The 26,704-nt window shown below is 40.4% G+C and overlaps 1 protein-coding gene across 2 annotated transcripts in view; it reads left to right on the forward strand.

The window, feature by feature from the left end:
* Nucleotides 1-25,358, forward strand: part of SENP1 (SUMO specific peptidase 1) — a 57,957-nt gene extending 32,599 nt beyond the window's left edge. For both annotated transcript variants that reach the window (XM_060112750.1, XM_060112751.1), the window contains 6 exons: nt 18-149; nt 19,389-19,592; nt 20,456-20,535; nt 21,459-21,543; nt 22,072-22,167; nt 23,105-25,358. In XM_060112750.1, coding sequence (XP_059968733.1) covers nt 18-149; nt 19,389-19,592; nt 20,456-20,535; nt 21,459-21,543; nt 22,072-22,167; nt 23,105-23,167 — 660 coding nt within the window. In that variant the 3' untranslated portion in view covers nt 23,168-25,358. The remainder of the gene's footprint in view (nt 1-17; nt 150-19,388; nt 19,593-20,455; nt 20,536-21,458; nt 21,544-22,071; nt 22,168-23,104) is intronic.
* Nucleotides 25,359-26,704: the final 1,346 nt, after the last annotated feature.

Below are 26,704 nucleotides of genomic sequence, written 5' to 3' on the forward strand. Positions count from 1 at the left end.
ACTTCTTGTTTCCCTAGGAAATGGAGAAAGAAATAAAGAATGTATTTCGTAATGGGAACCAGGATGAAGTTCTGAGTGAAGCATTCCGCTTGACCATTACACGCAAAGATATTCAAACTCTAAACCATCTGAACTGGCTCAATGATGAGGTAATCTCACACTCGTTTTTATATTCAAAGAGTAAGTGAACATCAAGTGGAAACAAAAGGTATTATTTCACTGTTTCTCAAAATGTGGTCCTTGGATGACCTGCTTCAGAATCAGCTCTCACAGCCCTCTCCATTCTCCTGAATAAGTTTGAGGCAGTGTGGTAGAGTTATGTATTTTAAACAAACATCTCAGGTTTTTTTTTTTTATGTACCTTAATGTTTGAGAACTGCTGATTTATCTTTTTATGTGTTGAAGATTTGGATGCTGAGGGAGAGGACATTTGCTTATTGGTATTCTCGCTCTGTTTAAGGCACCACCTGCCCTGCAGTTCACTTCTTTTGAGCAAATATTTAATAGCTGACCATGTTGAAGCATGAAGGAATACTTTGGGATTTCCATATAGGAATCCATTTCTACTACCCTTTCTGTCTCTACTTAGGTCACTTATGTTATGAATGGGAAGCTTTCTAAAATAGCCTACATTTATACTTGTAATTTTTTAAACTGACATGGAAGTTACATTATTAAATATTTGATGTATTGAGTTAAAAAAGAAAAAAGGTATGGCCCTCAGCTCCTGAGAGTTCTAATTATTTTATGTAGATTAGTTACATTAGAATCTTTAAACTGATCTGTCCTATTCCTAAACCTGTAGGAGCCTACAGGCTTAGGAAGGATACTTTCACAGCAAAAGAAGAGAGCTGGGTTGGGATTTTTTCCCTAAGTACCTGCCTCCTTTCTTAGGAGCATTCCTGCCAGATATCTTGGTGTACTCAAGCTTCATAGCTATGGATACTTTTTAGATGCTCAATATAGTAAGCACTAGATATTCTAGGTACCTGTATCCTGGCCTTGTATGTTTAAGACCTTCCAAATACTAATATTGGCCAACGTCTGTTGGGCATTTACCTCATGTTATGCAGTTTGTTTTTGAACTCAAATAGCATTTTTTTTTTTTTTTTGGCGGTACGTGGGCCTCTCACTGTTGTGGCCTCTCCCGTTGCAGAGCACAGGCTCCAGACGCGCAGGCTCAGCAGCCATGGCTCACGGGCCCAGCCGCTCCGCGGCATGTGGGATTTTCCCGGACCGGGGCACGAACCCGTGTCCCCTGCATCGGCAGGCGGACTCTCAACCACTGCGCCACCAGGGAAGACCCCAAATACCTTTTTTTTAAAACATCTTTATTGGAGTGTAATTGCTTTACAATGGTGTGTTAGTTTCTGCTTTATAACAAAGTGAATCAGCTATATGTAAACATATATCCCCATATCCCCTCCCTCTTGCGTCTCCCTCCCACCCTCCCTATCCCACCCCTCTAGGTGGTCACAAAGCACCAAGCTGATCTCCCTGTGCTGTGCGGCTGCTTCCCGCTACCTATCTGTTTTACATTTGGTAGTGTGTATATGTCAGTGCCACTCTCTCACTTCGTCCCAGCTTACCCTTCCCCCTCCGCGTGTCCTCAAGTCCATTCTCTACATCTGTATCTTTATTCCTGTCCTGTCCCTAGGTTCATCAGAACCATTTTTTTTTAGATTCCATGTATATATGTTAGCATACGGTATTTGTTTTTCTGACTTACTTCACTCTGTATGACAGACTCTAGGTCCACCCATATCACTACAAATAACTCAATTTTGTTTCTTTTTATGGCTGAGTAATATTCCATTGTGTATATGTGCCACATCTTCTCTATCCATTGGACACTTAAGTTGCTTCCATGTCCTGGCTATTGTAAATAGTGCTGCAGTGAACGTTGTGGTACATGACTCTTTTTGTACCCTTTTTGTACTCTTTTTTCTATATGCCCAGTAATGGGATTGCTGGGTCATATGGTAGCTCTATTTTTAGTTTTTTAAGGAACCTCCATACTGTTCTCCATAGTGACTGTATCATTTTACATTCCCACCAACAGTGCAAGAGAGTTCCCTTTTTTCCACACTCTCTCCAACATTTATTGTTTGTAGAGTTTTTGATGATGGCCCCATTCTGACAGGTGTGAGGTGATAACCTCATTATGGTTTTGATTTGCATTTCTCTAATGATTAATGATGTTGAGCATCCTTTCATGTGTTTGTTGGCAATCTGTATATCTTTTTTGGAAAAATGTCTATTTAGTTCTTCTGCCCATTTTTGGATTGGTTGTTTGTTTTTTTGATATTGAGCTGCATGAGCTGCTTGTATATTTTGGAGATTAATCTTTTGTCAGTTGCTTCATTTGCAAATATTTTCTCCCATTCTGAGGGTTGTCTTTCGTCTTGTTTATGGTTTATTCTAAGTTTTTTATGTGTTCTACTCATGTCATAGTCACCACAACCCTTGGAGGTAGATACTGTAATTTTATCATCTCCATTTAATAAAGAAACAAGGCATAGAAAGATTAAGAAACTTGCAAGGTTACATGACTAGTAAGTAGCAGAGCCAGGATTCACACTCAAGCATTGGGTCTTATCTATTATGTCATACTGCCTCAGAATCTTAAATTGGATCCCGTTTTAGGATTAGTTGTATAGGATTTGAGAACCATGTCTTGTCCAGTAGGTTGATTTTCTATGGGGCCAGCTGAACTAACCCTACCGTCTTTGCCATTGGTGAGTTTATAAGATATAAATTTCAGAAGTTCACCACTCCCTGAATAATATCTTTGACCAAGAATAGTAAAGAAATTATGGTTTGATACTGTCTTGCTTTAGGGGAAACATCCCTTGCTTCTTGTGGCTCAGAATAGTGATATTAGAACATTGGGTGAAATAACAGGGGAAAAAAAGAGCTCACCAAATCAAAGGGCAAAATGAAAATCAAGAACAGTCATAAGTATCCACCAATTAAGTGTTTTTGATTTGGAGATATTAATCTGTGATCTTTTACCATTTTTTGACTGCCACTGCTAAATGGGGAAGAGTCAGTTATTCTATAGGGATTGTAGCTCGTGTTTGTTGTAAATTATACAGAACCTTCTAGGGGGCAGCAATGAGTAGGATATGAGCTGAGTTCTTGCTATATATTCTGGTATTACCTCAGTGAGCTCCCTTACAGAGGCAGCATTCATCAGGACATATTTTCCATTCCCTGGGCCCACCAGAGGCTGGATTTTTACCAAAGTTCATGGAAATTACATTACTTAGAAGAGACAAGGGAAAGGAAAGATTCCTTGCCTACTTTATCTCTACCACACCTACCCATAACTTTTTTTTTTTTTTTTTGTGGTACGCGGGCCTCTCACTGTTGTGGCCTCTCCCGTTGCTGGGCACAGGCTCCGGACGCGCAGGCTCAGCAGCCATGGCTCACAGGCCCAGCCGCTCCGCGGCATGTGGGATCTTCCCGGACTGGGGCATGAACCCGTGTCCCCTGCATCGGCAGGTGGACTCTCAACCACTGCACCACCAGGGAAGCCCTACCCATAACTTTTGTAAGGAGTACTTGTCTTCTGAGTTCAGAATAATGTTAACCTTGAAAGCAGGTGCAAATTCACATGTCCATGATGATGATGAGAACTGTTATAATTAATAATTATTTTAACTATTTTAAAAAGCACCATTTTCAAAGTACCACATTTCTCAGGCTTTTAGAATTACTGCCCTTGAGAAGCTAATACCATTCTGAAGGGGAATTAGTAGATATCCTTAATTATTCATAATCATTTAAAAATACTTAATTCCATTTCTCAATTGTGAACTCTCAATCTTTTGCAAGTAATTTGCTCTCTCTTCAATGCTATTCTCCTTCCCGCAAACAGATATTTTCATTAATAACCATTTCTTTTCTTTTTGTTTCTCATGTCAGTTTTATAGGCTGCATTAAAATTTTCTCCAAAAGAAGGTGGTTGACACATTATTTCTACTGTTTTATAGACAAGGAGTATAAGATCCTAGAAATGAAAGGGATCAGGTTTAGTTTATAAGGAAAATAAAATCCAGAAGTCCTGTATTTGGGATATGTACAGAAAGCCAGTAGGCTACCCTTTCTCTGCTCTCTTTCGTAAAAGAAGAGTAGGCCACAGTGCCTGTTCATACAATAGGCTTTCTAACATGTTTTTTTTTTTTTGTCTTAACATCTTTATTGGAGTATAATTGCTTTACAGTGTTGTGTTAGTTTCTGCTGTATAACAAAGTGAATCAGCTATATGCATACGTATATCCCCATATCCCCTCCCTCTTGCGTCTCCCTCCCACCCTCCTTACCCCACCCCTCTAGGTGGTCGCAAAGCACTGAACTGATCTCCCTGTGCTATGCAGCTACTTCCCACTAGCTATCTGTTTTACATTTGGTAGTGTATATATGTCAATGCTACTCTCTCACTTCGTCCCACCTTACCCTTCCCCCTCCCCGTGTCCTCCAGTCCATTCTCTACGTCTGTGTCTTTATTCCTGTCCTGCCCCTAGGTTCATCACAACCATTTTATTTTAGATTCCATGTATCTGTGTTAGCATACGGTATTTGTTTTTCCCTTTCTGACTTACTTCACTCTGTATGACAGACTCTAGGTCCATCCACCTCACTACAAATAACTCAATTTCGTTTCTTTTTATGGCTGAGTAATATTCCATTGTATACATGCGCCACTTCTTCTTTATCCATTCATCTGTCCCTGGACACTTAGGTTGCTTCCATGTCCTGGCTATTGTAAATAGAGCTGCAGTGAACATTGTGGTACATGACTCTGTTTTTTATTTTTTACTTTAAAATATTTTTATTTATTTATTTGTTTTTATTTTTGGTTGTACTGGGTCTTCGTTGCTGTGCTCGGGCTTTCTCTAGTTGTGGTGAGTGGAGGCTTCTGTTTGTTGCGGTGCGCAGGCTTTTCATTATCGTGGCTTCTCTTGTTGCAGAGCATGGGCTCTAGGTGCAAGAGCTTCAGTAGTTGTGGCTCGCGGGCTCTAGAGCACAGGCTCAGTAGTTGTGGCGCATGGGCTTAGTTGCTCCGTGGCATGTGGGATCTTCCCAGACCAGGGCTTGAACCCGTGTCCCCTGCATTGGCAGGTGGATTCTTAACCACTGCGCCACTAGGGAAGCCCCCACGACTCTTTTTGAATTATGCTTTTCTCAGTGTATATGCACAGTAGTGGGATTGCTGGGTCATATGGTAATTCTATTTTTAGTTTTTTAAGGAACCTCCATACTGTTCTCCATAGTGGCTGTATCAATTTACATTCCCACCAACAGGGCAAGAGGGTTCCCTTTTCTCCACACCCTCTCCAACATTTATTGTTTGTAGCGTTTTTGATGATGGCCATTCTGACCAGTGTGAGGTGATACCTCATTGTAGTTTTGATTTGCATTTCTCTACTGATTAGTGACGTTGAGCATCCTTTCATGTGTTTGTTGGCAATCTGTATATCTTCTTTGGAGAAATGTCTGTTTAGTTCTTCTGCCCATTTTTGGGTTGGGTTGTTTTTTTGATAGTGAGCTGCATGAGCTGCTTGTATATTTTGGAGATTAATCTTTTGTCAGTTGCTTTGTTTGCAAATATTTTCTCCCATTCTGAGGGTTATCTTTTCGTCTTGTTTATGGTTTCCTTTGCTGTGCAAAAGCTTTTAAGTTTCATTAGGTTCCATTTGTTTGTTTTTGTTTCCATTTCTCTAGGAGGTGGGTCAAAAAGGATCTTGCTGTGATTTATGTCGTAGAATGTTCTGCCTATGTTTTCCTCTAAGAGTTTTAGAGTGTCTGGCCTTACATTTAGGTCTTTAATCCATTTTAAGTTATTTTTGTGTATGGTGTTAGGAAGTGTTCTAATTTCATTCTTTTCCATGTAGCTGTCCAGTTTTCCCAGCACCACTTACTGCAGAGGCTGTCTTTTCTCCATTGTATACTCTTGCCTCCTTTATCAAAGATAAGGTGACCATATGTGCGTGGGTTTATCTCTGGGCTTCTATCCTGTTCCACTGATCTATATTTCTGTTTTTGTGCCAGTACCATACTGCCTTGATTACTTTAGCTTTTTAGTATAGTCTGAAGTCCAGGAGACTGATTCCTCCAGCTCTGTTTTTCTTTCTCAAGATTGCTTTGACTATTCGGGGTCTTTTGTTTCCATACAAATGGTGCAATTTTTTGTTCTAGTTCTGTGAAAAATGCCATTGGTAGTTTGATAGGGATTGCATTGAATCTGTAGATTGTTTTGGGTGGTATAGTCATTTTCACAATGTTGATTCTTCCAATCCAAGAACATAGTATATCTCTCCATCTGTTTGTATCATCTTTAATTTCTTTCATCAGTGTCTTATAGTTTTCTGCAAACAGGTCTTTTGTCTCCTTAGGTAGGTTTATTCCTAGGTATTTTATTCTTTTTGTTGCAGTGGTAAATGGGAGTGTTTCCTTAATTTCTCTTTCAGGTTTTTCATCATTAGTGTATTAGAATGCAAAATATTTCTGTGCATTAATTTTGTATCCTGCTACTTTACCAAATTCATTGATTAGCTTTAGTAGTTTTCTGGTAGCATCTTTAGGATTCTCTATGTATAGTATCATGTCATCTGCAAACAGTGACAGTTTTACTTCTTCTTTTCTGATTTGGATTCCTTTTATTTCTTTTTCTTCTCTGATGGCTGTGGCTAAAACTTCCAAAACTATGTTGAATAATAGTGGTGAGAGTGGGCAACCTTGTCTTGTTCCTGCTCTTAGTGGAAATGGTTTCAGTTTTTCACTGTTGAGAACGATGTTGGCTGTGGGTTTGTCATATATAGCCTTTATTGTGTTGAGGTAGGTTTCCTCTGTGCCTACTTTCTGGAGGCTTTTTATCATAAATGGGTGTTAAATTTTTTTGAAAGCTTTTTCTGCATCTACTGAGATGATCATATGGTTTTTCTCCTTCAATTTGTTAATATGGTGTATCACATTGATTGATTTTCATATATTGAAGAATCCTTGCATTCCTGGGATAAACCCTACTGGATCAGGGTGTATGATCCTTTTAATGTGCTGTTGGATTCTGTTTGCTAGTATTTTGTTGAGGAGTTTTGCATCTATGTTCATCAGAGATACTGGCCTGTAGTTTTCTTTTTTTGTGACATCTTTGTCTGGTTTTGGTATCAGGGTGATGGTAGCCTTTTAGAATGAGTTTGGGAGTGTTCCTCCCTCTGCTATATTTTGGAAGAGTTTGAGAAGGATAGGTTTTACCTCTTCTCTAAATGTTTGATAGAATTTGCTTGTGAAGCCATCTGGTCCTGGGCTTTTGTTTGCTGGAAGATTTTTAATCACAATTTCCATTTCAGTGCTTGTGATTGGTCTGTTTATATTTTCTGTTTCTTCCTGGTTCAGTCTCAGAAGGTTGTGCTTTTTTAAGCATTTGTCCATTTCTTCCAGGTTGTCCATTTTACTAGCATAGAGTTGCTTGTAGTAATCTCTTATGATCCTTTGTATTTCTGCAGTGTCGGTTGTTACTTCTCCTTTTTCATTTCTAATTCTGTTGAGTTGAGTCTTCTCCCTTTTTTTGTTGATGAGTCTGGCTAATGTTTTATCAATTTTGTTTATCTCTTCAAAGATCCAGCTTTTAGTTTTATTGATCTTTGCTATTGTTTCCTTCATTTCTTTTTCATTTACTTCTGATCTGATCTTTATGATTTCTTTCCTTCTGCTAACTTTGGGGTTTTTTTGTTCTTCTTTTTCTAATTGCTTTAGGTGTAAGGTAAGGTTTTGGTTGTTTCTCGAGGTCGGATTATATTGCTCTAAACTTCCCTTTTAGAACTGCTTTTGCTGCATCCCATAGGTTTTGGGTCATCGTGTTTTCATTGTCATTTGTTTCTAGGTATTTTTTGATTTCCTCTTTGATTTCTTCAGTGATCTCTTGGTTATTAAGTAGTGTATTGTTTAACCTCCATGTGTTTGTATTTTTTGCAGATTTTTTTCCTGTAATTGATATCTAGTCTCATAGCATTGTGATCAGAAAAGATACTTGATACGATTCAATTTTCTTAAATTTACCAAGGCTTGATTTGTGTCCCAAGATATGGTCTATTCTGGAGAATGTTCCATGAGCACTTGAGAAGAAAGTGTATTCTGTTGATTTTGGATGGAATGTCCTATAAATATCAATTAAGTCCATCTTGTTTAATGTGTCATTTAAAGATGTGTTTTCTTATTTATTTTCATTTTGGATGATCTGTCCATTGGTGAAAGTGGGGTGTTAAAGTCCCCTGCTATTATTGTGTTACTGTTGATTTCCCATTTTATGGCTGTTAGCATTTGCCTTATGTATTAAGGTGCTCCTATATTTGGTGCATAAATATTTACAATTGTTATATCTTCTTCTTGGATTTATCCCTTGATCATTATGTAGTGTCCTTCTTTGTCTCTTGTAGTAGTCTTTATTTTAAAGTCTATTTTGTCTGATATGAGAATTGCTACTCCAGCTTTCTTTGGGTTTCCATTTGCATGGAATATCTTTTCCATCCCCTCACTTTCAGTCTGTATGTGTCCCTAGGTCTGAAGTGGGTCTCTGTAGACGGCATATGTGCGGGTCTTGTTTTTGTATCCATTCAGCCAGTCTGTGTCTTTTGGTTGGAACATTTAATCCATTTACATTTAAGGTAATTATGGATATGTATGTTCCTATTACCATTTTCTTAATTGTTTTGCATTTGTTTTTATAAGTCTTTTCCTCCTCTTGTATTTCCTGCCTCGAGAAGTTCCTTTCACATTTGTTGTAAAGCTGGAGTGGTGGTGCTGAATTCTCGTAACTTTTGCTTATCTGTATAGGTTTTAATTTCTCCCTCGAATCTGAATGAGTTCCTTGCTGGGTAGTGTAATCTTGGTTGTAGGTTTTTCCCTTTCATCACTTTAAAAATGTCCTGCCACTCCCTTCTGGCTTGCAGAGTTTCTGCTGAAAAATCAGCTGTTAACCTTATGGGGATTCCCTTGTATGTTATTTGTTGCTTTTTCCTTGCTGCTTTTAATATTTTTTCTTTGTATTTAATTTTTGATAGTTTGATTAATATGTGTCTCAGAGTGTTTCTCTTTGGGTTTATCCTATATGGTTCTCTCTGTGTTTCCTGGACTTGATTCACTATTTCCTTTCCCAAGTTAGGGAAGTTTTTGACTGTACTGTCTTCAAATATTTTCTCAGACCCTTTCTTTTTCTCTTCTTCTTCTGGGACCCATATAATTCAAATGTTGGTGCGTTTAATGTTGTCCCAGAGTTCTCTGAGACTGTCTTCAATTCTTTTCATTCTTTTTTCTTTATTCTGCTCCCTGGAAGTTATTTCCACCATTTTGACTTCCAGCTCACTTATCCGTTCTTCTGTCTCAGTTATTCTGTTATTGATTCCTTTTAGAGTATTTTTAATTTCAGTAATTGTGTTGTTCATCACTGTTTGTTTGCTCTTTAGTTCTTCTAGATCCTTGTTAAATGATTCTTGCATTTTCTCCATTCTGTTTCCGAGATTTTGGATTATCTTTACTATCATTACTCTGAATTCTTTTTTGTGTAGCTTTCCTATTTTGTCTTCATTATTTGGTCTTGTAGGTTTTACCTTGCTCCTTCGTCTATAACATATTGTTTTGTCATTTCATTTTTTGTTTTTTTTGATGGTTGGTGCTGTATTCCTGTCTCACTGGTTGTTTGGCCTGAGACATCCAGCACTGGAGTTTGCAGGCAGTTGGATAGAGCTGGGTCTTTGTGCTGAGATGAGGACCTCCAGGAGGTCTCACTCTGATTAATATTCCCTGGGGTCTGAGGTTCCTGTTAGTCCAGTGGTTTGGACTCAGAGCTCCCACTACGTGAGCTCGGGCCCAACCTCCACCCTGGGAACCAAGATCCTGCAAGGTTTGGGGCACGGTAAAAAAAAGAAGAGGAAAGAAAGAAAGAAAAAAAGGAACAGTACAATATCAAAGAATAAAAGACAAAATAAAAGTAGAAAGATAAAAAATATATTAGGAAAAGTTAAAATATAATTGAAACAACTGCAACAAGGCAAAATAAAACCACAACAGAAAAAAGGAAGAAAAGGTGGGGGTGGAGGACAAGCCAAAAGGAGAGATCACTAACAAAGTATAAAGAATAAAATAAAATTAGAAAAATAAAAGATTTATTAGTAAAAATAAAAATATAAAAGAATCAACAACAATGAATCAACAAGGTAAAACAGAACCCCAATCTAAAAGAGGAAAAAAGAAAAAAAAAAAAAAAGCCTTGGCCATGGGGGTGGAGTTTAGGCTGGGCTGGCACTTAGGCTGGGGTGGGGGGTGATGTTTGAGCATAGGGTGGGGCCTAGGTGGGTGTCGTTTAAGCGTGGGGCGTGTCCTCTGCTTAGGACCTGTGGGGAAGAGGAGAGGCAGCATGTGGAAAGGAGGGCCTCAGGAGTGTGGAGTTCCAGAGTTTGGAGGTAGGGTGCTGAGTGAGGGTGTGTGGGTGGGGTTTAGGCTCAGCTCGTTGGAGGGGGTCTCCGACTGTAGAGTCAGGGCCCTGGGTGGGGGTGTAGGGGTGGGGCTTGGGCTCTGCACGGCAGGAGGGGAGGCTCCGAGGGCAGCGGATTAGGCCTGGGAGCCCAACAGGCTTCCCGGTGCCTAAGTGGACAGGGAAAGTACTGGCCCCGTTCCCTTCCGTTCCTTCGTGCCCCTCCCCCACTATCTCCCCCAGGGTCTCCTGTCGCAGCTGGACCCCTAACCATGGGTGGGTCCCGCTGGTTGTAGGAACTCTTCCCCTCCCCCAGTCACCCCTCAGGGGTGCTGGTCCTGGAGGTCCGGCCTTAACTTTTGCTCCTCCTTCCCTCCCTCCCACTCCCTCAGGACCCGCGTGGCTGGAGGGGGCCTCAGTGGGCAGAGGATCAGGCCCGGGATCTCAGCAGGTTCCTGGGGGCTCAAGTGGGCAGCGGAAACCTGGCCACACTCCCTTTTGATCCCCTACCCTCTCAGTGGTTCCCCAATTTACCCCTTCTCCTCCCTCAGCCACCCCTCGGGGCATCAGTCCCATCCTGCCTTCACTTCTCCTCCCCCTTCCTTCCCCCAATGACCCACGTCCTACCCAGTTGCTGGAGGTTCCTCCCGCCCCCTTAGGTGTCCATGGTCCCCCACTGGTGCCTGGTAGGTGCCCTAGTTGTGAGGAGACGTGAATTCTGCCTCCTCCTAGTATGCCATCTCGACCCCCCAACATGTTTTTAAGAATGGATTTTTATATAGGCAAATAGTTAAATTCTGTACAGCTTCAAAGGACTAATGATTGACAGGATTAACATTTTACCTTACTATAAGAAAATGAAACTTCTCAAAATTGGAATGTGGAAAGTGTCTGCCTTGTAAAGAATAGAAGATGAGGCTGGAAAGCTAATAACGTATAGATGGGGATTTCTATATCAGGTCTGGTGATTAGTTATTAAAAGAAATTTCTAATTAAGGGAAGGAAGACAGGGTTAAAGAGAGGAGGAATTAGTTGCAAAAGTAGATTGAAAGTCACAATTAAACAAAAGGAAATATTTTTAAATGTATGTCAGTAATAGAAATTATTTATTATTTCCTGGAGATTGAGTTGAATAACTTCTGGAATCCAAGTCTAAGATTTTAGGTTAATGATCCTGAGGAGAGGACTACTTTAGACTTTGTGTTTCTCTTTATGGCCTGCTAATTCTGCTTCTTAGAGGGCCTAAAAGTTGTTTTATAAAGCATCAGATAAATTTAGAAATACATGGAAATTATTTAGGCATACAAGTAAATGAATCTGACTTCTTCTGGTCTTGATAGAATAAAATGGATCAGATTTACTCTTTCAACTTAACTAGAAAACTAGATAAAACATCAAGCAAGAATTTTCAGACATTGGATAACAGTGATTCCTGAGAAAAGGGAAATGAAAAGGATGAGCCTATGATTTCCACGGCTTACTGGGGTGGTGTGTTGAGGGGAGAGAGCTGGTAAAGCCTGGCAATGCCTGGCAGTCTCGTGAGTGGAGGAGAAAGAGTTCAGGGAGGCCAAAGTGGCTAAGGTTTGTGAGATAAGTACTGGAGGGGAAGTTGCTGAACAAAGAGAAAGCTCCAGAGATGTGAAGTGGGCCCCCCTCAAATCTTTGGCTGAGTACTGATCTGTACGTATATGGGAAGAAGCTACCAGAGCCTGGGGAAAGAACCACCAGAAAGAAGGAATCAGAACAAGCCTGAGAGCTAACACAGGTGCCAAGAATAGTTCATGTCCCAACCACCTAGAGTAGAAAAGTTGTGGGGCATTGAATAGAGTCCTCAAAAGGGCATTGCTTCAAGAGTGGGGCCAAAGTGACCTTAGAATAAAGGCTGCCTGAACCCATGGTAACAAGCTTAAATACAAGTCTTGAAAGCTTGAAGCTGATCCAACTAACTTAACTATATCACAGAACAAAGCCCAACAATATTTAAAGGAACACAGCAAATTCTGGTAACAACAAAACCCAACAACATGAAATTCACAATGTCTAGCATCCAATTAAAAATTCCCAGGCATGCAAATAGAAGAAAAATATAACAAAGGGAAAAAACAGTCACTATAGAAATACCCAGAAAAGACAAAAATGATAGGATTAGCCAACGAAGATATTAAAACAGATATCATAAACATATTCACATGTTCAGGAAAGTAGAGGAAAGTGGACATTGTGAGGAGAAAAATAGAAAATATGAAAGACCCAAATTGAACTTCTAGAGATGAAAAATACAGTATCTGAAATGAAAAATACATGAGATGAGATTAACATATTAGACACTGTGGAAGGAACAGTTAGTGAACTTGAAAATAGAGCAATAGGAACCATTCAAATGAAATAGAAAAAAGGCTGAGAAAAGATGACTAGAGCTTAGTGAGCTCTGGGGCAGTGTCAAGCCTAAGCATGTAATTGAAGTCCCAGAAGGGAAGGTGGGCTGTAAGTGGTATCAGAAAAAATGTTTAAAGAAATAACGGTGGTCATACAGAGTGAAGTAAGTCAGAAAGAGAAAGACAAATACCGTATGCTAACACATATATATGGAATTTAAGAAAAAAAATGTCATGAAGAGCCTAGGGGTAAGACAGGAATAAAGACACAGACCTACTTGAGAATGGACTTGAGGATATGGGGAGGGGGAAGGGTAAGCTGTGACAAAGCGAGAGAGAGGCATGGACATATATACACTACCAAACGTAAGGTAGATAGCTAGTGGGAAGCAGCCGCATAGCCCAGGGAGATCAAATCAGTGCTTTGTGACCACCTGGAGGGGTGGGATAGGGAGGGAGGGAGACGCAAGAGGGAAGGGATATGGGAACAGATGTATATGTATAACTGATTCACTTTGTTATAAAGCAGAAACTAACACACCATTGTGAAGCAATTATACTCCAATAATTAATTAATTAATTAATTAATTAATTAATTAATTAAAATAACGGTGGAAGACTTTCCAAATTTGGAAATATACTGACAGATCCAAGAAATTCAGCATACCTCAAGTAGAAGAAACACCATAGTGAAATGTATAATAATCAAATTGCTAAAGACCACTGATAAAGAGAAAACTAATGAAAGCAACCACAGGAAAAGAGACATATTATGTACAGAGGAACAAAGATCTGTCAGAAACCATGTAGGCCAGAGGACAATATAACTACATCTTTAAAGTACTGAAGGAGGAAGAAAAAAAGCTTGGCAACCTAAATTCTATACCAGCAAATATATCTTTCAAAAAATAAGGCTGTACTTTTTTAGGCAAACAAATGCTGAAAGAATTCATCACCAGCAGACTTCTACCGTAAGAAATATTAAAAGATATTTGTCAGGCAGAAGGAAAATATGAGGTAAATGTTTCAATCTACACAAGGAGTGAAGAGCAGTGGAAATGCTCTCAGTTTTTAATATCTCTGAAAGACAATTGACTAGTCAAGTCAAAAATAAAACAACATACTGTGGGGTTTATAACATGTTGAAGTAAAGTATATGACAATCATAAACACAAAGGAGGGGGAAAATGGAAGTACATACTTGTCTAAGGCTCCTATACAATACATGAAGTGGTATAATGTTATACGAAGGTAGACTATGCAATAAGTTAAAGACATATAAATCCTAGAGCAACCAGTGAAAAACAAAAACAAAAACAAAGAGGTATTGTTATAAGCCAGTAATGGAGATAAAATGGAATTAAAAGATACCCAATCCAAAGGAAGGCAGGGAAAGAGGAAGGATACAAAGAACAGATGGGACAAATAGTAAAAAAAGAACATGATGGTGGATTTAAAACCAACCATCTCAGTAATCACATTAAATGTAAATGACCTAACCCAGCACACCCAATAGAAATATAATGTGAGCCATCTATGTAATTTTAAGTTTTCTAGTGGTCACATTAAAAAAAAGTAAAAAGAAACAGGTAAAACTAATTTTATAATATATTTTATTTAACCCAATATATCCAAAATATGTTATTTTGGCAAGTAATAAATCTGAAAATATTGTTAATGAGATATTTTACCTTCTCTTTAAAATGTGTGTATTTTACACTTACAACACAATTTGCATTAGTTATATTTCAAGTGCTCAAGAGTCACATTTGGCTAGTAGCTACCATATTGGACAGTACAAACATCCTGTTAAAAGGCAGAGATTGTCAGATTAGGTTAAAAAATATGTCTACAGGAAACCTGTTTTAAATATGAAGATACATATAGGTTAAAAGTAAAAGGATGGAAAAATATACCGTGCCAACACTAAACAAAGGAAAGATGAAGTAACTATATTAATATCTCACCAAGTAGATTTCAGAGCAAGTCATATTACCAGTGATAGACTTTCCGTAATGGTAAAGGGGTAAGTTCATCAAGAGGATTAACAACCTAGATATGTACAAACCTAACAGAACTTCAAAATAGATGAAGCAAAAACTGAGGAAATTGGAAGGGGAAATAGACAAATTTATAATTACTGTTGAAGATTTCACCACCTCTCTCTCAATAATTAACTGTTTCCAAGGAGAAGTTAAATCTAAGTGATGCTTGGTAAGAGAGGAAACATCTTGCCAAACATTAAGCCCAACTAGACAAACCTAGCACAGGGAGTAGGTTTTCCTTAGGAAATAAAAACTGTGTAAGAAGGGGAAAAAATCAGACAAAATGAGATAAATTAGTTAAGTGAATATGATGGGGTCTACGATATGCTATGCACTCTAACATGTGGAATAAAATGACCAGAATGGAAGTTATAGTGTTTCTAACATGACTCATGGGAAGATTCCATGTCATTATAGTTTACCTCTTTAAAGTGTTTCTTAATAGAACTAGTCCTATTGATAAACCAGGAATTTATGTGAGGTCACAGGGAGAATAATTACAGTTGTCATGACTCCATAAAAATAGATGTTGCCTGCCTCTCTTTCTCTAAAACCTTGGCAGTAATTCTAATAATTTGTTACTTGAATTTACATGTGAGAAAAATCCTGGACTCAGTGAGGGATGCAGTAACATAGAGCTTACCTGAAGTCTGCCTTCTTGGTTTCTATAATATTATTAGATTAGATCTTTTTAGGAGTGAGTGACCTTCTGACTCATAATATTCAGGGGTTGTTGCTTGGTTAGTCTTTTGGGTTTTGTGGTTGACAAGGATAAGTCTAATTTAAAAATCAGAATGAGGGAGACTTCCCCAGTGGCGCAGTGGCTAAGAATCCGCCTGCCAATGCAGGGGACACAGATTCGAGCCCTGGTCCAGGAAGATCCCACATGCCACAGAGCAACTAAGCCCGTGTGCCACAACTACTGAGCCCGCGCACCACAACTACTGAAGCCCGCGCGCCTCAACTACTGAAGCCCGCGTGCCTAGAGCCTGTTCTCCACAACAAGAGAAGCCCCCGCAAGTAGCCCACGCACCACAAGGAAGAGTAGCCCCCACTTGCCACAACTAGAGAAAGCCTGTGCGCAACAACGAAAACCCAACACAGCCAAAAATAAATACAATTAAATCTTAAAAAAAAAAAAAAAAAAGTTCAGAATGAGTATGTAGAGGGGAAAATCTGGAGGGGTAAAATAGGAAAACAGCTTTTTTTCCCTCTGAAAGTTATCTTGGTCTCTGCTCAGGAACACTGTCATGCTCAGGACTTTTAGAACATTTATTTCCTAAGTCAATTATAAGGGTTCAAAGTGTGAAATTGGAAAGGGTTAAGGTCAGGATTGTATTGTGAAATGTTTTACTTCTAAATGCATGAGAAAACAATAGTTTGGCTGGTTTACTGCGTGAGAAGGAGAATACAAATAGCAGTCATTTATGTTATTGTGGTAACATACAGGAAAAGGATTGAGTCCTTAGTTTGAAAACATGGTAGTCTTTTAAAGAGAAGCTTTTTTCAGCTTCAACCTGGCAGCTCTTCAAATAAAATCACAAAGGAATAAGACACTATAAACAACCATTCCACCCCCAGACAGGACTGCATAGACAAGTAGGCACTCATGGCCAAAGCTGCAAAGGCAGCAGGAAGGGCAGCTCTTCAGGCACCAGGAGCTGCAGCAAGCAGAGGCAAGTGTGGGCCCCAAAAGAGTGACAAGTGCAAGACAAACAGTAGGCACAGGGCTGACTTATTACTCTTAGCCCCCTATTCCAAAGGGAATTGAAGCTCTTCTGAAGCTAAGAGAGTCCTGTGTGCAGAAAGGCTCTCACCATGGAAGGGGAGGGACCCTTGTCTTCACAAAATACAAGCAAATGCTCTGACCATCACTGCTCCTCTTTCATCTTAAGCACTGTGATCCCTTCTCTCATTTCTTTTTCCTTTATCTTCAGCCCTCTGTGAAATGACGTGTAGGATTCTTTTTGTTCTCCTAACTCCTAGCTTGTTTTTTTGGTATGATTGTGTCTTGGCTGAACTACGGCAATTTTCCTCATTTGGATAAAGAGCAAGAGCTGAAATACTGAGGAGAAAAACTCAGATCTAAATTCTGCCTCAGATATCAGATTACATGCCCTCAGTTAATGGGAGGGAACATTGAAGCCACTAAACTCCCTCCTACTGAGATACAGTAGAAATGAAAAAGAACCCAGACCACTCCATGGAGCTAGTTAATGAGCTGACTTTGAAGGAAGCCATTTCCCTCTCGGTGGAGAAACCTTGGTTGGAGGCAGAACTGAAGCAGTGGAAGAGGGATTCTTAGTGTGGTGTCCTGATCACTAGGTCTCTGTTCCTGTTCAGCTGGCTTGGTCTTTAGCTTTATAGGTCCACTCTTTCAAAATAACAAAATGAAATAAGAAGCCAAACAACTCAGTCTGTGTAGGTCCAGCTAAACTTAATTGGTTTCTGGCACTCTTTCTTCCTGAAAAAGAGGATAGTCACGAGTAGCATGACACTCATTTATGTCATCCTTTTCACTTCAGGGTAACTATCCCAAAGGTGGTATACCCCTCTGATGGGCACCTGTGGGAGATATATCTCCGGGGCTTTCATGTGCTTGGCTATCCTTATCTCTCTCTGATTTCTTCTACTTCCGTCCTAAGTCCTTGTTGCCTGTTGTAATATATAACTTTTCTGCCCCCATAGGGGGTTTGCCTTACAGTGACTGACAGTTTGTCTGCCTGTTCACTTCACCCCCTGGATTGAAGGGTTTATTTAGCCTCATAGCATGGCTAATATTGTGGGATAGAATGCCGGAGGAATCAGTCCCTTCCTGCTGATTTTCTCTCACTAGAGGATGTAGATTATAGCTGTGAAATCTGTGCTTGCTGAGCAGATCCTCCTGCATTCCTGGCTGCCTTCACAAGCCGAGAAGCATCCTTTAGCACCATTATCTTCGGGGGCAGGGTTAGATTAAAAACCTGGATTGGAGGAATCTGTGATACTAATTGTGTCATAATTCATTACCATTATTTTAAATAACTGAGCTCCAGTTACCTATTGGGCATCACTCAGCAGAGAATTAACCACAACCTGAGTCCTCTGGGCCTGTTGTTCCGTCTTCAGAGATGCGGGAAGAACAGTGTCTTTCTTCAGTCCTGGCTCTCCCTCCCACCACCCTCAGAGCTCTGCTTCATGGTGAATGTGGTTTCCCTGCAACTGCTTAGGCGTCCTCATCTGTAGGCCCTTTCTCTGGTCTAGACCATGTGCTCCGGTGTGTTCCTGGCAGTGCTCCCTGCTGCCTCCCCAGTAGGTAGTTGCCTACTATTGGGCAGTAGCTCACTGCTCTGGCCTTCTAGTGTGTAAATATTTGTCAAAGGACCGGGGTGTTTTCCCATTCCCCAAAAAGCATTCTGAAAAATGTGCCTGTTTTCTTAGTCATATTTCCAAGCTTTGGATCAGTTAGCCCATTCATTCCTTGCAGTTGACAGACACTGGCCTGACCTCAGCTGGCCACATAAAGTAAGTATGCAGTAACTTCCGGCACAGTAACTTTCAAGCTTTGGTACCAAGGAGTCCTGGACTTAAAGGAACTGTGGACGACATAGTCATTGTTAGAGAACACATTGTTTCATTAACATATCTCCTGTATCAAGCATTTTAATTTCTTTCACTTATACTTGATATTGGAGGCATAAATGGAATCAACAAAAATGAGGCAGCTAACCATATAGATTCTGGGGGAGAACTTTACTCTTCATGTTTGTCATTTTACTTTCAGGTCTCATGTAATGTAGGTTATACTATATCCATGTCTGCCTCTATAAAGGTGACATTGCTGAGCTACTACCAGTTGAGAGATGTTTTTCCAATATAGTTGATGGTTTATTCTGTCACTCAGTTCTACTTGAGGCCAAAACAGTTTGCTACTGCTAGGTGGCTTGTTAGGCTGAAAATGCAATCCTTAGTCATGCAGCAGAATTTTCTACCTTTGTGCAGAGTCAGGAGACCTACATAGAAGGATTGAACTACTGATCTTACCTTTATTAACAGTAGACTCTGAGCTCAGGATTTATTTTAATTACTCGCACAGTCCCGATAGATTAAAGGAACTGCTAGTGTGTACCTCATTAAACTGCTTGTACTCCTTCCTTTCCTTTTCTCTGAGTCTCACCTTGTACCACCCCTTCCTCCTCATTTTCCAGTTTTTTTAACCTGATCTTCAGTCTTCTACAAGTCCGGCCAACATCTTCCCATATGTATCCAGAACCATATATATACACACACATCAGCTTTTTCTGTTTTCACTATATATAACCACCTCGACACCTTCCTCCCTTCTAGTCAGAATTTGATATAGGGACATGAGGCTGTTGGGTGTTGAAGTCATAATTGAATTGATTAGGAAACTAACCTATGCTGTGCAATATAGCAACTGTGTTTCCTTCTTACAACACAACTATTTTGAAAGGCTGGAGTACCTATTTTAATACATATACTTTCTTCCCACAGATCATCAATTTCTACATGAATATGCTGATGGAGCGAAGTAAAGAGAAGGGATTGCCAAGTGTGCATGCATTTAATACCTTTTTTTTCACTAAGTTAAAAACAGCTGGTTATCAAGCAGTGAAACGTTGGACAAAGAAAGTGGATGTCTTTTCTGTTGACATTCTTTTGGTGCCCATTCACCTGGGAGTGCACTGGTGTCTTGCTGTGAGTGCCTCTTTTATTACTGATAAAATTTAAAAGAAATCTATGTAATTATAGAATACACAGAGAGTAGTGAATATTAGTTCTACATTTTCACTAGATGACTGAGAGAAAAAGTAGCATTTAGTTGTCTAAAAATTGGATAGATCAGTGAACTCCCTGTCAAGAGTGCGAGATACTTAGACTTTGAAGAAAGCTGTGGAGTTTTCCTTTTCTGGAAATATTTAAAAAGGGAGTTATAAGTCAAAGCAGGCTAAAGGCAAGGCATGGGGAGTAAAAGTGACTTCTTAATGATGCTGCCAACTCAGATTCTATGACTTATTTTCTGCCTAATCATGACTTGTCTTGCATACTTGGTAATTTAATATTTTTTATGACTCTGAGAACATGGATACATGAGCTTAATATATTAATAAAAGTATAAAAAGTATTTCACAGTCTGTTTTGAATTACATTTGAAAAGCATAAGCCAAAAGGAAATTCTCCAAGTAAAGAAACAAAACCTAGACTCTTTTACCATCTTTCAGAAAATGTATGGAAATTATCTCACTCAACTTACGTTCTCTGAAGAGCATGTTCTGTCTTCACTGTTACCCACAGTGCAGATGGAGAACCTGAATACTAGAAAGAGGTTTCAGGGCAATTACTGGAGCCACCAGTCAATCAGCCCCCATTGTAGTTCTGAGTAAATAATCCCCCGTTCTCTCCTCTGCAGATTAGGCATGGTATAATGCTAAGCATCCATCAAACTTGTCATGATATCGTAGGAAATCTGGCAGAAGGTTCCAAATTCCAGGGAAGGGAAAAGCTGAGAAACCAGTTTTCTTCACTTCATAAACACAGATTTTTTTTTGTTTAATTCCCAGGTTGTAGACTTTAGAAAGAAGAATATTACCTATTACGACTCCATGGGTGGGATAAACAATGAAGCCTGCAGGATCCTCTTGTAAGTAGGGAGTTGAGGACAAAGAGTTTGATGTTGGGTATATGTTATGTTTTTCCAGCTATTGAACTCAGTTCTCTGATCCCTTCAATGTAGTGATTAATAAAGGAAATCTTTATCTTGAGTAAGAATGGATATTTTCCATCTAAGTAAGTAAAGTTTAATAATAATATAGTACCAAAAATACGCCCTAATGGGGATAATTACTGTCCCAGTGCTCTAAATACAGAGTGGAGATATACATATAGATACAGAAACTACTTAGAAAGCATCTGCTCCAACCTCCTAAGTTTTCAGATGAAGAAACCAAGACCCACGGAGGCGACTTAGATTTGCTCAGGTCCTACTAGTTAGTGGCTGAACTGGGAACCAGAATGCAGATCTCTTTATATCCCATCTGTTTCTCTTTCCAAAATGTCTATTCCTCACTGTACCATTTTGGCAGCCAGGAGGGGGCTGGGTTCCAGAATGGTGAGCAGTTTGCACTTAAGAAAGTGCTGTATATGAGGTATGCACTCAACAAATGGTTGATTTGGATTGAATTTTCACACAGGAGAATCAAGACTATAAATAAATAAATACCTCAGTATTGCTGGAGAAACATTTTTCTTCCATTAGATTGAGTTCTGTAGGCCCATATAAACCAAGGAAAAGAATCAGAACTTGTTCCTCAGGACGGACAGTAGGTAGAAGGAGCCTGGGTATCAAAGGCAGATGTCATGCTTCTCTCGGGTTGACAGGGCAGGCCTGAATTGTGGGACCTCCAAAGGAGGCTTAGCAGTCCAAAGATTCCCTGCCCAGTAGTATATACTGTTTTCCTTAGACGCGCAGAAGAAAACTCTTCCTAAGGATTGTCAACCCCATTCTTGCAGTGGCAGCTGTCATCAGTGTTCCCCAAGCTCACCTCATTCTCCCAATACCTTTAGGCAATACCTGAAGCAAGAAAGCATTGACAAGAAAAGGAAAGAGTTTGACACCAATGGCTGGCAACTCTTCAGCAAGAAAAGCCAGGTACACTTCTTCTTGAAGAGGTGGAAAGCCTGAGACGAGGGTATTGGAAAGAAAAGGATTTTACTGCTTGGTCCCCAGAGACCTTCTGTGTTAGTGTCTAGCCTCACCTCAGCTTGGTCATTTGGTTCCTTGGGGAAGACAGAGTAAGCTATCTGTGGGAAACTAGTAACGTGTTTCTTACGAAGAACTAGGTTTTATAAATGCCCAGCTATTTTGCTAAACTTTGATCTGTGGGAAACGTTTGCAGATTGTTTGACCCTTGTGGGAGGGGCCAGCTTTTACACCCTTGGGTGTCATGGAAATCTAAGATAGTCTCCTGTGTGATTAATGTGAAATACACAGGCTGGACTGAGATGCTGAATTTTTTTCTCTGAGCCTCTGTTGTTCTGAGTGGGGGACCAGGGTCATCTCTTCAAAATTCAGGGAAACCTGTAAAATTTATATCCTTTGGCTCTTACTTATAATCAAATAAGAAAGAAGGAAGCTTGGAAAGATGTCACTTTTTTTTTATTGTTTTTGGCCTTTCAGGAGATTCCACAGCAGATGAATGGAAGCGACTGTGGCATGTTTGCCTGCAAATATGCTGACTGCATTACCAAAGACAGACCAATCAACTTCACACAGGTGAGCCAAGCCTTCAGGAGGGAGCTCTATGACCACCCTGTCTCCAGACTGCCAGATAGATGTTTTTCCCTCCACTTGCTCCACTTAGGGGGCTCTGCCTCAGCTTGTGGCTCATAACACGGGTGGTTACTGCCTGTGCCACGTCACAAGAAAAAGGGGTAGTGATAGGCCACGTCCTGGGTTACCATATATCACATATTGTGATGTATGGGCAGAGCCTTCTTCTCCGCCCATCTCTCCCACCTACCTCAAATCCTGTAAGAAGCAGAGAACTGGGACCAGAGCAAGTTTCCTATAGTTTCCCTTTATTTGGATAGCAGTTAAGTTTTGGAACAGGCCACACCTTGATCTAGTGTAATTTGTTATGCTGCCCTCTTCCCCTGCCCCTCACTTGATGCAGCTGGTCAGTCTTCTTATAGTTTGTGATTGTTTATTTCTGTCCACGTGGTCCTTCGGAGACCAAAGTGGATTGAGACTAGAGATTAGGGGTTATTCTGTGTCCTCCACTTAACTCTTCTGTTTAAATCAATGGCTTTACCAGATTTTTCCACCATAGCCCTTGGGTGGAGCTCACTCTTGCAGTTCCTATAACTCCTCCCGTAAAAAGTGAGTTTTTGATTTTCAAGGGTTGGATCTCATATCCTCTTAAAAGTTTAACATAGAGGACTTGATAGACACTGTTCTCAAAATTCTTGGAGACGTTTGGGTGTACCCTGGGGACTCCTGGCAATGCCCAACAAAACTTCTAAGGTTACAACAGTGGAAAATAGCAATAAAGATAGTAATAGAAAGAAAAATATCACATGTGATGAAGAATGAGCCATTTGAAAGATCAGAAATTCAGCTGAGATTATTTTAGTTGAAAACCTTAATACAGAAAGGAGTGTTAGGTCTGCATACAAGAAATGAAAATAAGGGTGTCTCTGTGTCCCTACAGCAACACATGCCCTACTTCCGGAAGCGGATGGTCTGGGAAATCCTCCACCGAAAGCTCTTGTGAAGACTGTCTGAATTAGCAGACGTGGACTTGGGGGAGACCAGCTTTTTGTTGTCTACGGCTGGAGACCTTGGAAACAGCTGCTCCCAACCCTCTGTTCTTGTAAAGTCCTTGATCCTGGACCAGGCCCTGGAGAGATGCACTCACAAGCACATCTGCCTTTCCTTTTGTATCTCAGATACTATTTTTGCAAAGAAACTTCGGTGCTGTGAAAGGGGTGAGGGACATCCCTAAGCTGAAGAGAGAGACTGCTTTTCACTTCTTCAGTTCTGCCATCTTATTTTCAAAGGGCTCCAGCCTCACTCAGTCTCTAATTAGAGGCCTGAGAGCAGCTTGGAAAGACTCTTAATTTCATGTAAACTCTTGTTGTTAGGCCTTACTAAGAGGTAGGAAAGGACGTGGGCAAAAAGGTAGGGATGAAAACCACCAGCATATACACGCACACATACATACACACAGGATTTTCAAGATATGTCACTGGGAGAGTGACTGTCAACTGGACTTTGGGGCACCTGCGTAATTCCCTCCTCCAGGACTTTTCCTATTTATATGCCCTTTGTGAAATCCGTCTGCTTCTGTACAAGGCTGTTTTATCATCTGTAGCTTCTTCCTCTCCTGAGGCACAACACGTGAGCCCTGGATGGACCCCAAAGTCCCAGGCAGTCCTTTCCTTAAAAGCAGAGGCTTGCATGTGCTCACAACACATGATATGGGGAAGACCCACCCAGGGAGCGGTTTAGTGGAGCGACAAGGCACCACTTTTACTGCTACCTACTTCTGACCAAGAAGAAGGACCTCAGTCTTTAGCATAAAATTCCAGCATTGGATGAATGCAGGTCTAGTTTGGTCTGTGGCTAGCTAGTTTAAATATGTTTTCTAACCACAGAGAATTTAATATATATATATATATTTCACAGGGATATGTTTTTGTTTTTTTTTTTGAAGGCTGAATGTGTTCACCATTTTAGCCTGTAGGTTTATTACCATTTTCCAAATTTAGCTCCAGCACGCACAGATCCCAGCCCCTATGTGTAGGGTGTTTGTGGACTTCCTAACAGAATATTTCGATTCCTGGGTGAATTTTGGCTTAGGGGTAGAGGTTACAGAGGGAGGCGAGATTTTCAACTGGAAAACGGGTGGAATTTGGACTGATAACTTGAGATTGAAAAACTGCTATTCCTTTTGTTCTGTGTGGCATCTCCCCACCCTCTGAGCGCTCCTCAGGCTAGATAGTGAAATGATCCAATGCCAGTGTCATTTTGTACCTAAGTTCCAAAATAGGAACATTTTATACTTTTTTCTGTATTGTAATAGGTAGTTTTGTATGAGATCTTTTCTTCTCTTCCCATGTACCTCATCCTTTCCAGCATTGTGCTTTCTCCCTGGGCTTATTTGAAAATTTTACTCTGTTTTATATCAAGCTTGTTTAGTACATTTTTCTATGTGTTACCACAGGTTACAATTTGAAAAGAAAACTATTTTTTTTAAATATTCCATTGTTAACTGAATGTTACTGTTTTCCACTCCAGCAACTAGATGTCCTACCTTTTTCATACTGCCTGCCTTTGGGGGGAAGATCACCTTTTGTTTGTTTGTTTTCTTTTTTTTTCTTCTTTCTTTCTTGCCTGTTTTGTTTTTGTTTTGTTTTGTTTTGTTTTGTTTTGGGGTTTTTTTGGTGTTTTCTATAGGAAATAAATAGCTTTCTATATATGAGTTCCTGGGACTTTCACATTCTCGTTTAGAGAGCTATGGCCTGCAGGCTCATTGTGGGACTCCTGAACATTGATTCTTGGTACTTAATGTATTTAAGTGACAACTTGAAAGGTGACAATATGGTATAGATTTTGGACCATGAATCAAAAAGACCTGAGTTTTTCAGGTACTCTTGCTATTGTCTGGGGGACTCAAAACAAGATACTTCTCTGTATTTATTGTTTGTCCATTTAGATAACATCTGTCTTACCTTCCTCACAGACTTTTTGTACAGACCAAAGCAACAAATATTTATTGCCATGTACAGCAGAAAATGAAACATGCAACAAAAGCACTTTGAAAAATATACGAGGAATTGTCAAGCCTGTCTGAATTTGACCCCACTTTCTGACCAGTGCAGTTCGGTACAAGGTGAAGTTAGTAATCCTGAGATGCCCTGCATGAGTGGGCCAGGCTGAGACACAGGCGGTCCAGGGTGGGAACCAAGTAGACTTAACATAGTGGGGGCCATCCTTTCCAGAGAGCTGCCCGAGAAGAGCAGGACCAGCATCTGGAAACTTTCTTCTTCATTTAAGGGTGGACCTTGATGACGGGGGGGGGGAAAATATGACGTTCCTGTATTCCATGGCCAAGGGCATGTTACCAGTGTCTTGTTTAACCTGCTCTAAACTGAAGCCTATTGCTTTCCTTTTCTCCCATCTTCCCCTGTCCTCTGTGTCCAGTGCTCGTAATTACCTGCCTCCCCTAAAAAAAGGAACACTTGATGGATGATAAGCTCTAGATGCCAGATATGAAGCCTTCAGCAGAAACCACAGTCTCAACAATCACTCCTGGACCCTGTACAGAGAAAATCAGACCATTCCTGCCCATTTGAGGATACATGGTGCAAGGCACAGAGGCTAGTTCCATCCCATTTGTCACCTGGGACCCACCGTTGCTCCCGGGAGCCCTGTTTAGGGTTGAATGTAAGCGCTTTTCCCTCATCTGGCCTGGAGACTTTGTGTAAACTGACTTCTCTGTTGTATATGAGGTGCTACATATTTCTCTGTGGTATCAACTTCTCTCTTATTTTGCCCTTGTATTTGTGCTAGCATCTTCTACCCACTGCCCCTAGCAAGATTAGCCCTAAAGTTTTAGTGTTCTGGGATAGAAACAGGTTGCCTGGAAAAGCACTGCCAGCAGCCATATTCCATAGTCTGTCCATGGCCACCTGGTTCTACGTGGCCCATAAAAGGCTCTAGTGGGTAGAGAGGGAGGGTTCACTTCAGAGCCCCAATGTTTTTAACGTTTCAGCTTCTGGTCCTTCTGTGCCATCCCTCCAGCTCTCAAATATGTCTTAACCCAGAGTAAGAGAGGCAACTGACACTCGGCCTTTGTCTCCTCCCTTGCTCCACCTGGATGGGCCAGGGGGGTTGGGGTAGGCTGGAATATGATGCTTTCATCCTGGGAGCTCACATACCCAAGAGAGTCAGAAAAGGACGTGTAACACTATCAGGCCCTGTTGTTGACTCAGACTACATGCTGAGCTTCTGGCAAAGTGGCCATATTTCCCTACCCAGGATGAATCTGTCCACAGCTTCAAATTCATCCTAAAATTTGGGAAGGGACAAGTAAGACTCAACCCAGTAGCTTTCCTAATAGCCCAGGCCTTATTTCACCTGTGGTGAATCCTAATATCTGTCTTTTAAGAGCCCATAATTCCTATTCCCAGCTTTGGAGGTGGGGAGTGATGTAATGTGAGGGTAAATGGGGTTATGCTGGTCACCACTAAGAGATGCACCACTTAGACATGCATCCCCTGTGGGAGAGAAATGGGAAACTAGGAGA

This window comes from Mesoplodon densirostris, chromosome 11 (genome assembly GCF_025265405.1).
Source record: "Mesoplodon densirostris isolate mMesDen1 chromosome 11, mMesDen1 primary haplotype, whole genome shotgun sequence".
Classification (NCBI taxonomy): domain Eukaryota; kingdom Metazoa; phylum Chordata; class Mammalia; order Artiodactyla; family Ziphiidae; genus Mesoplodon; species Mesoplodon densirostris.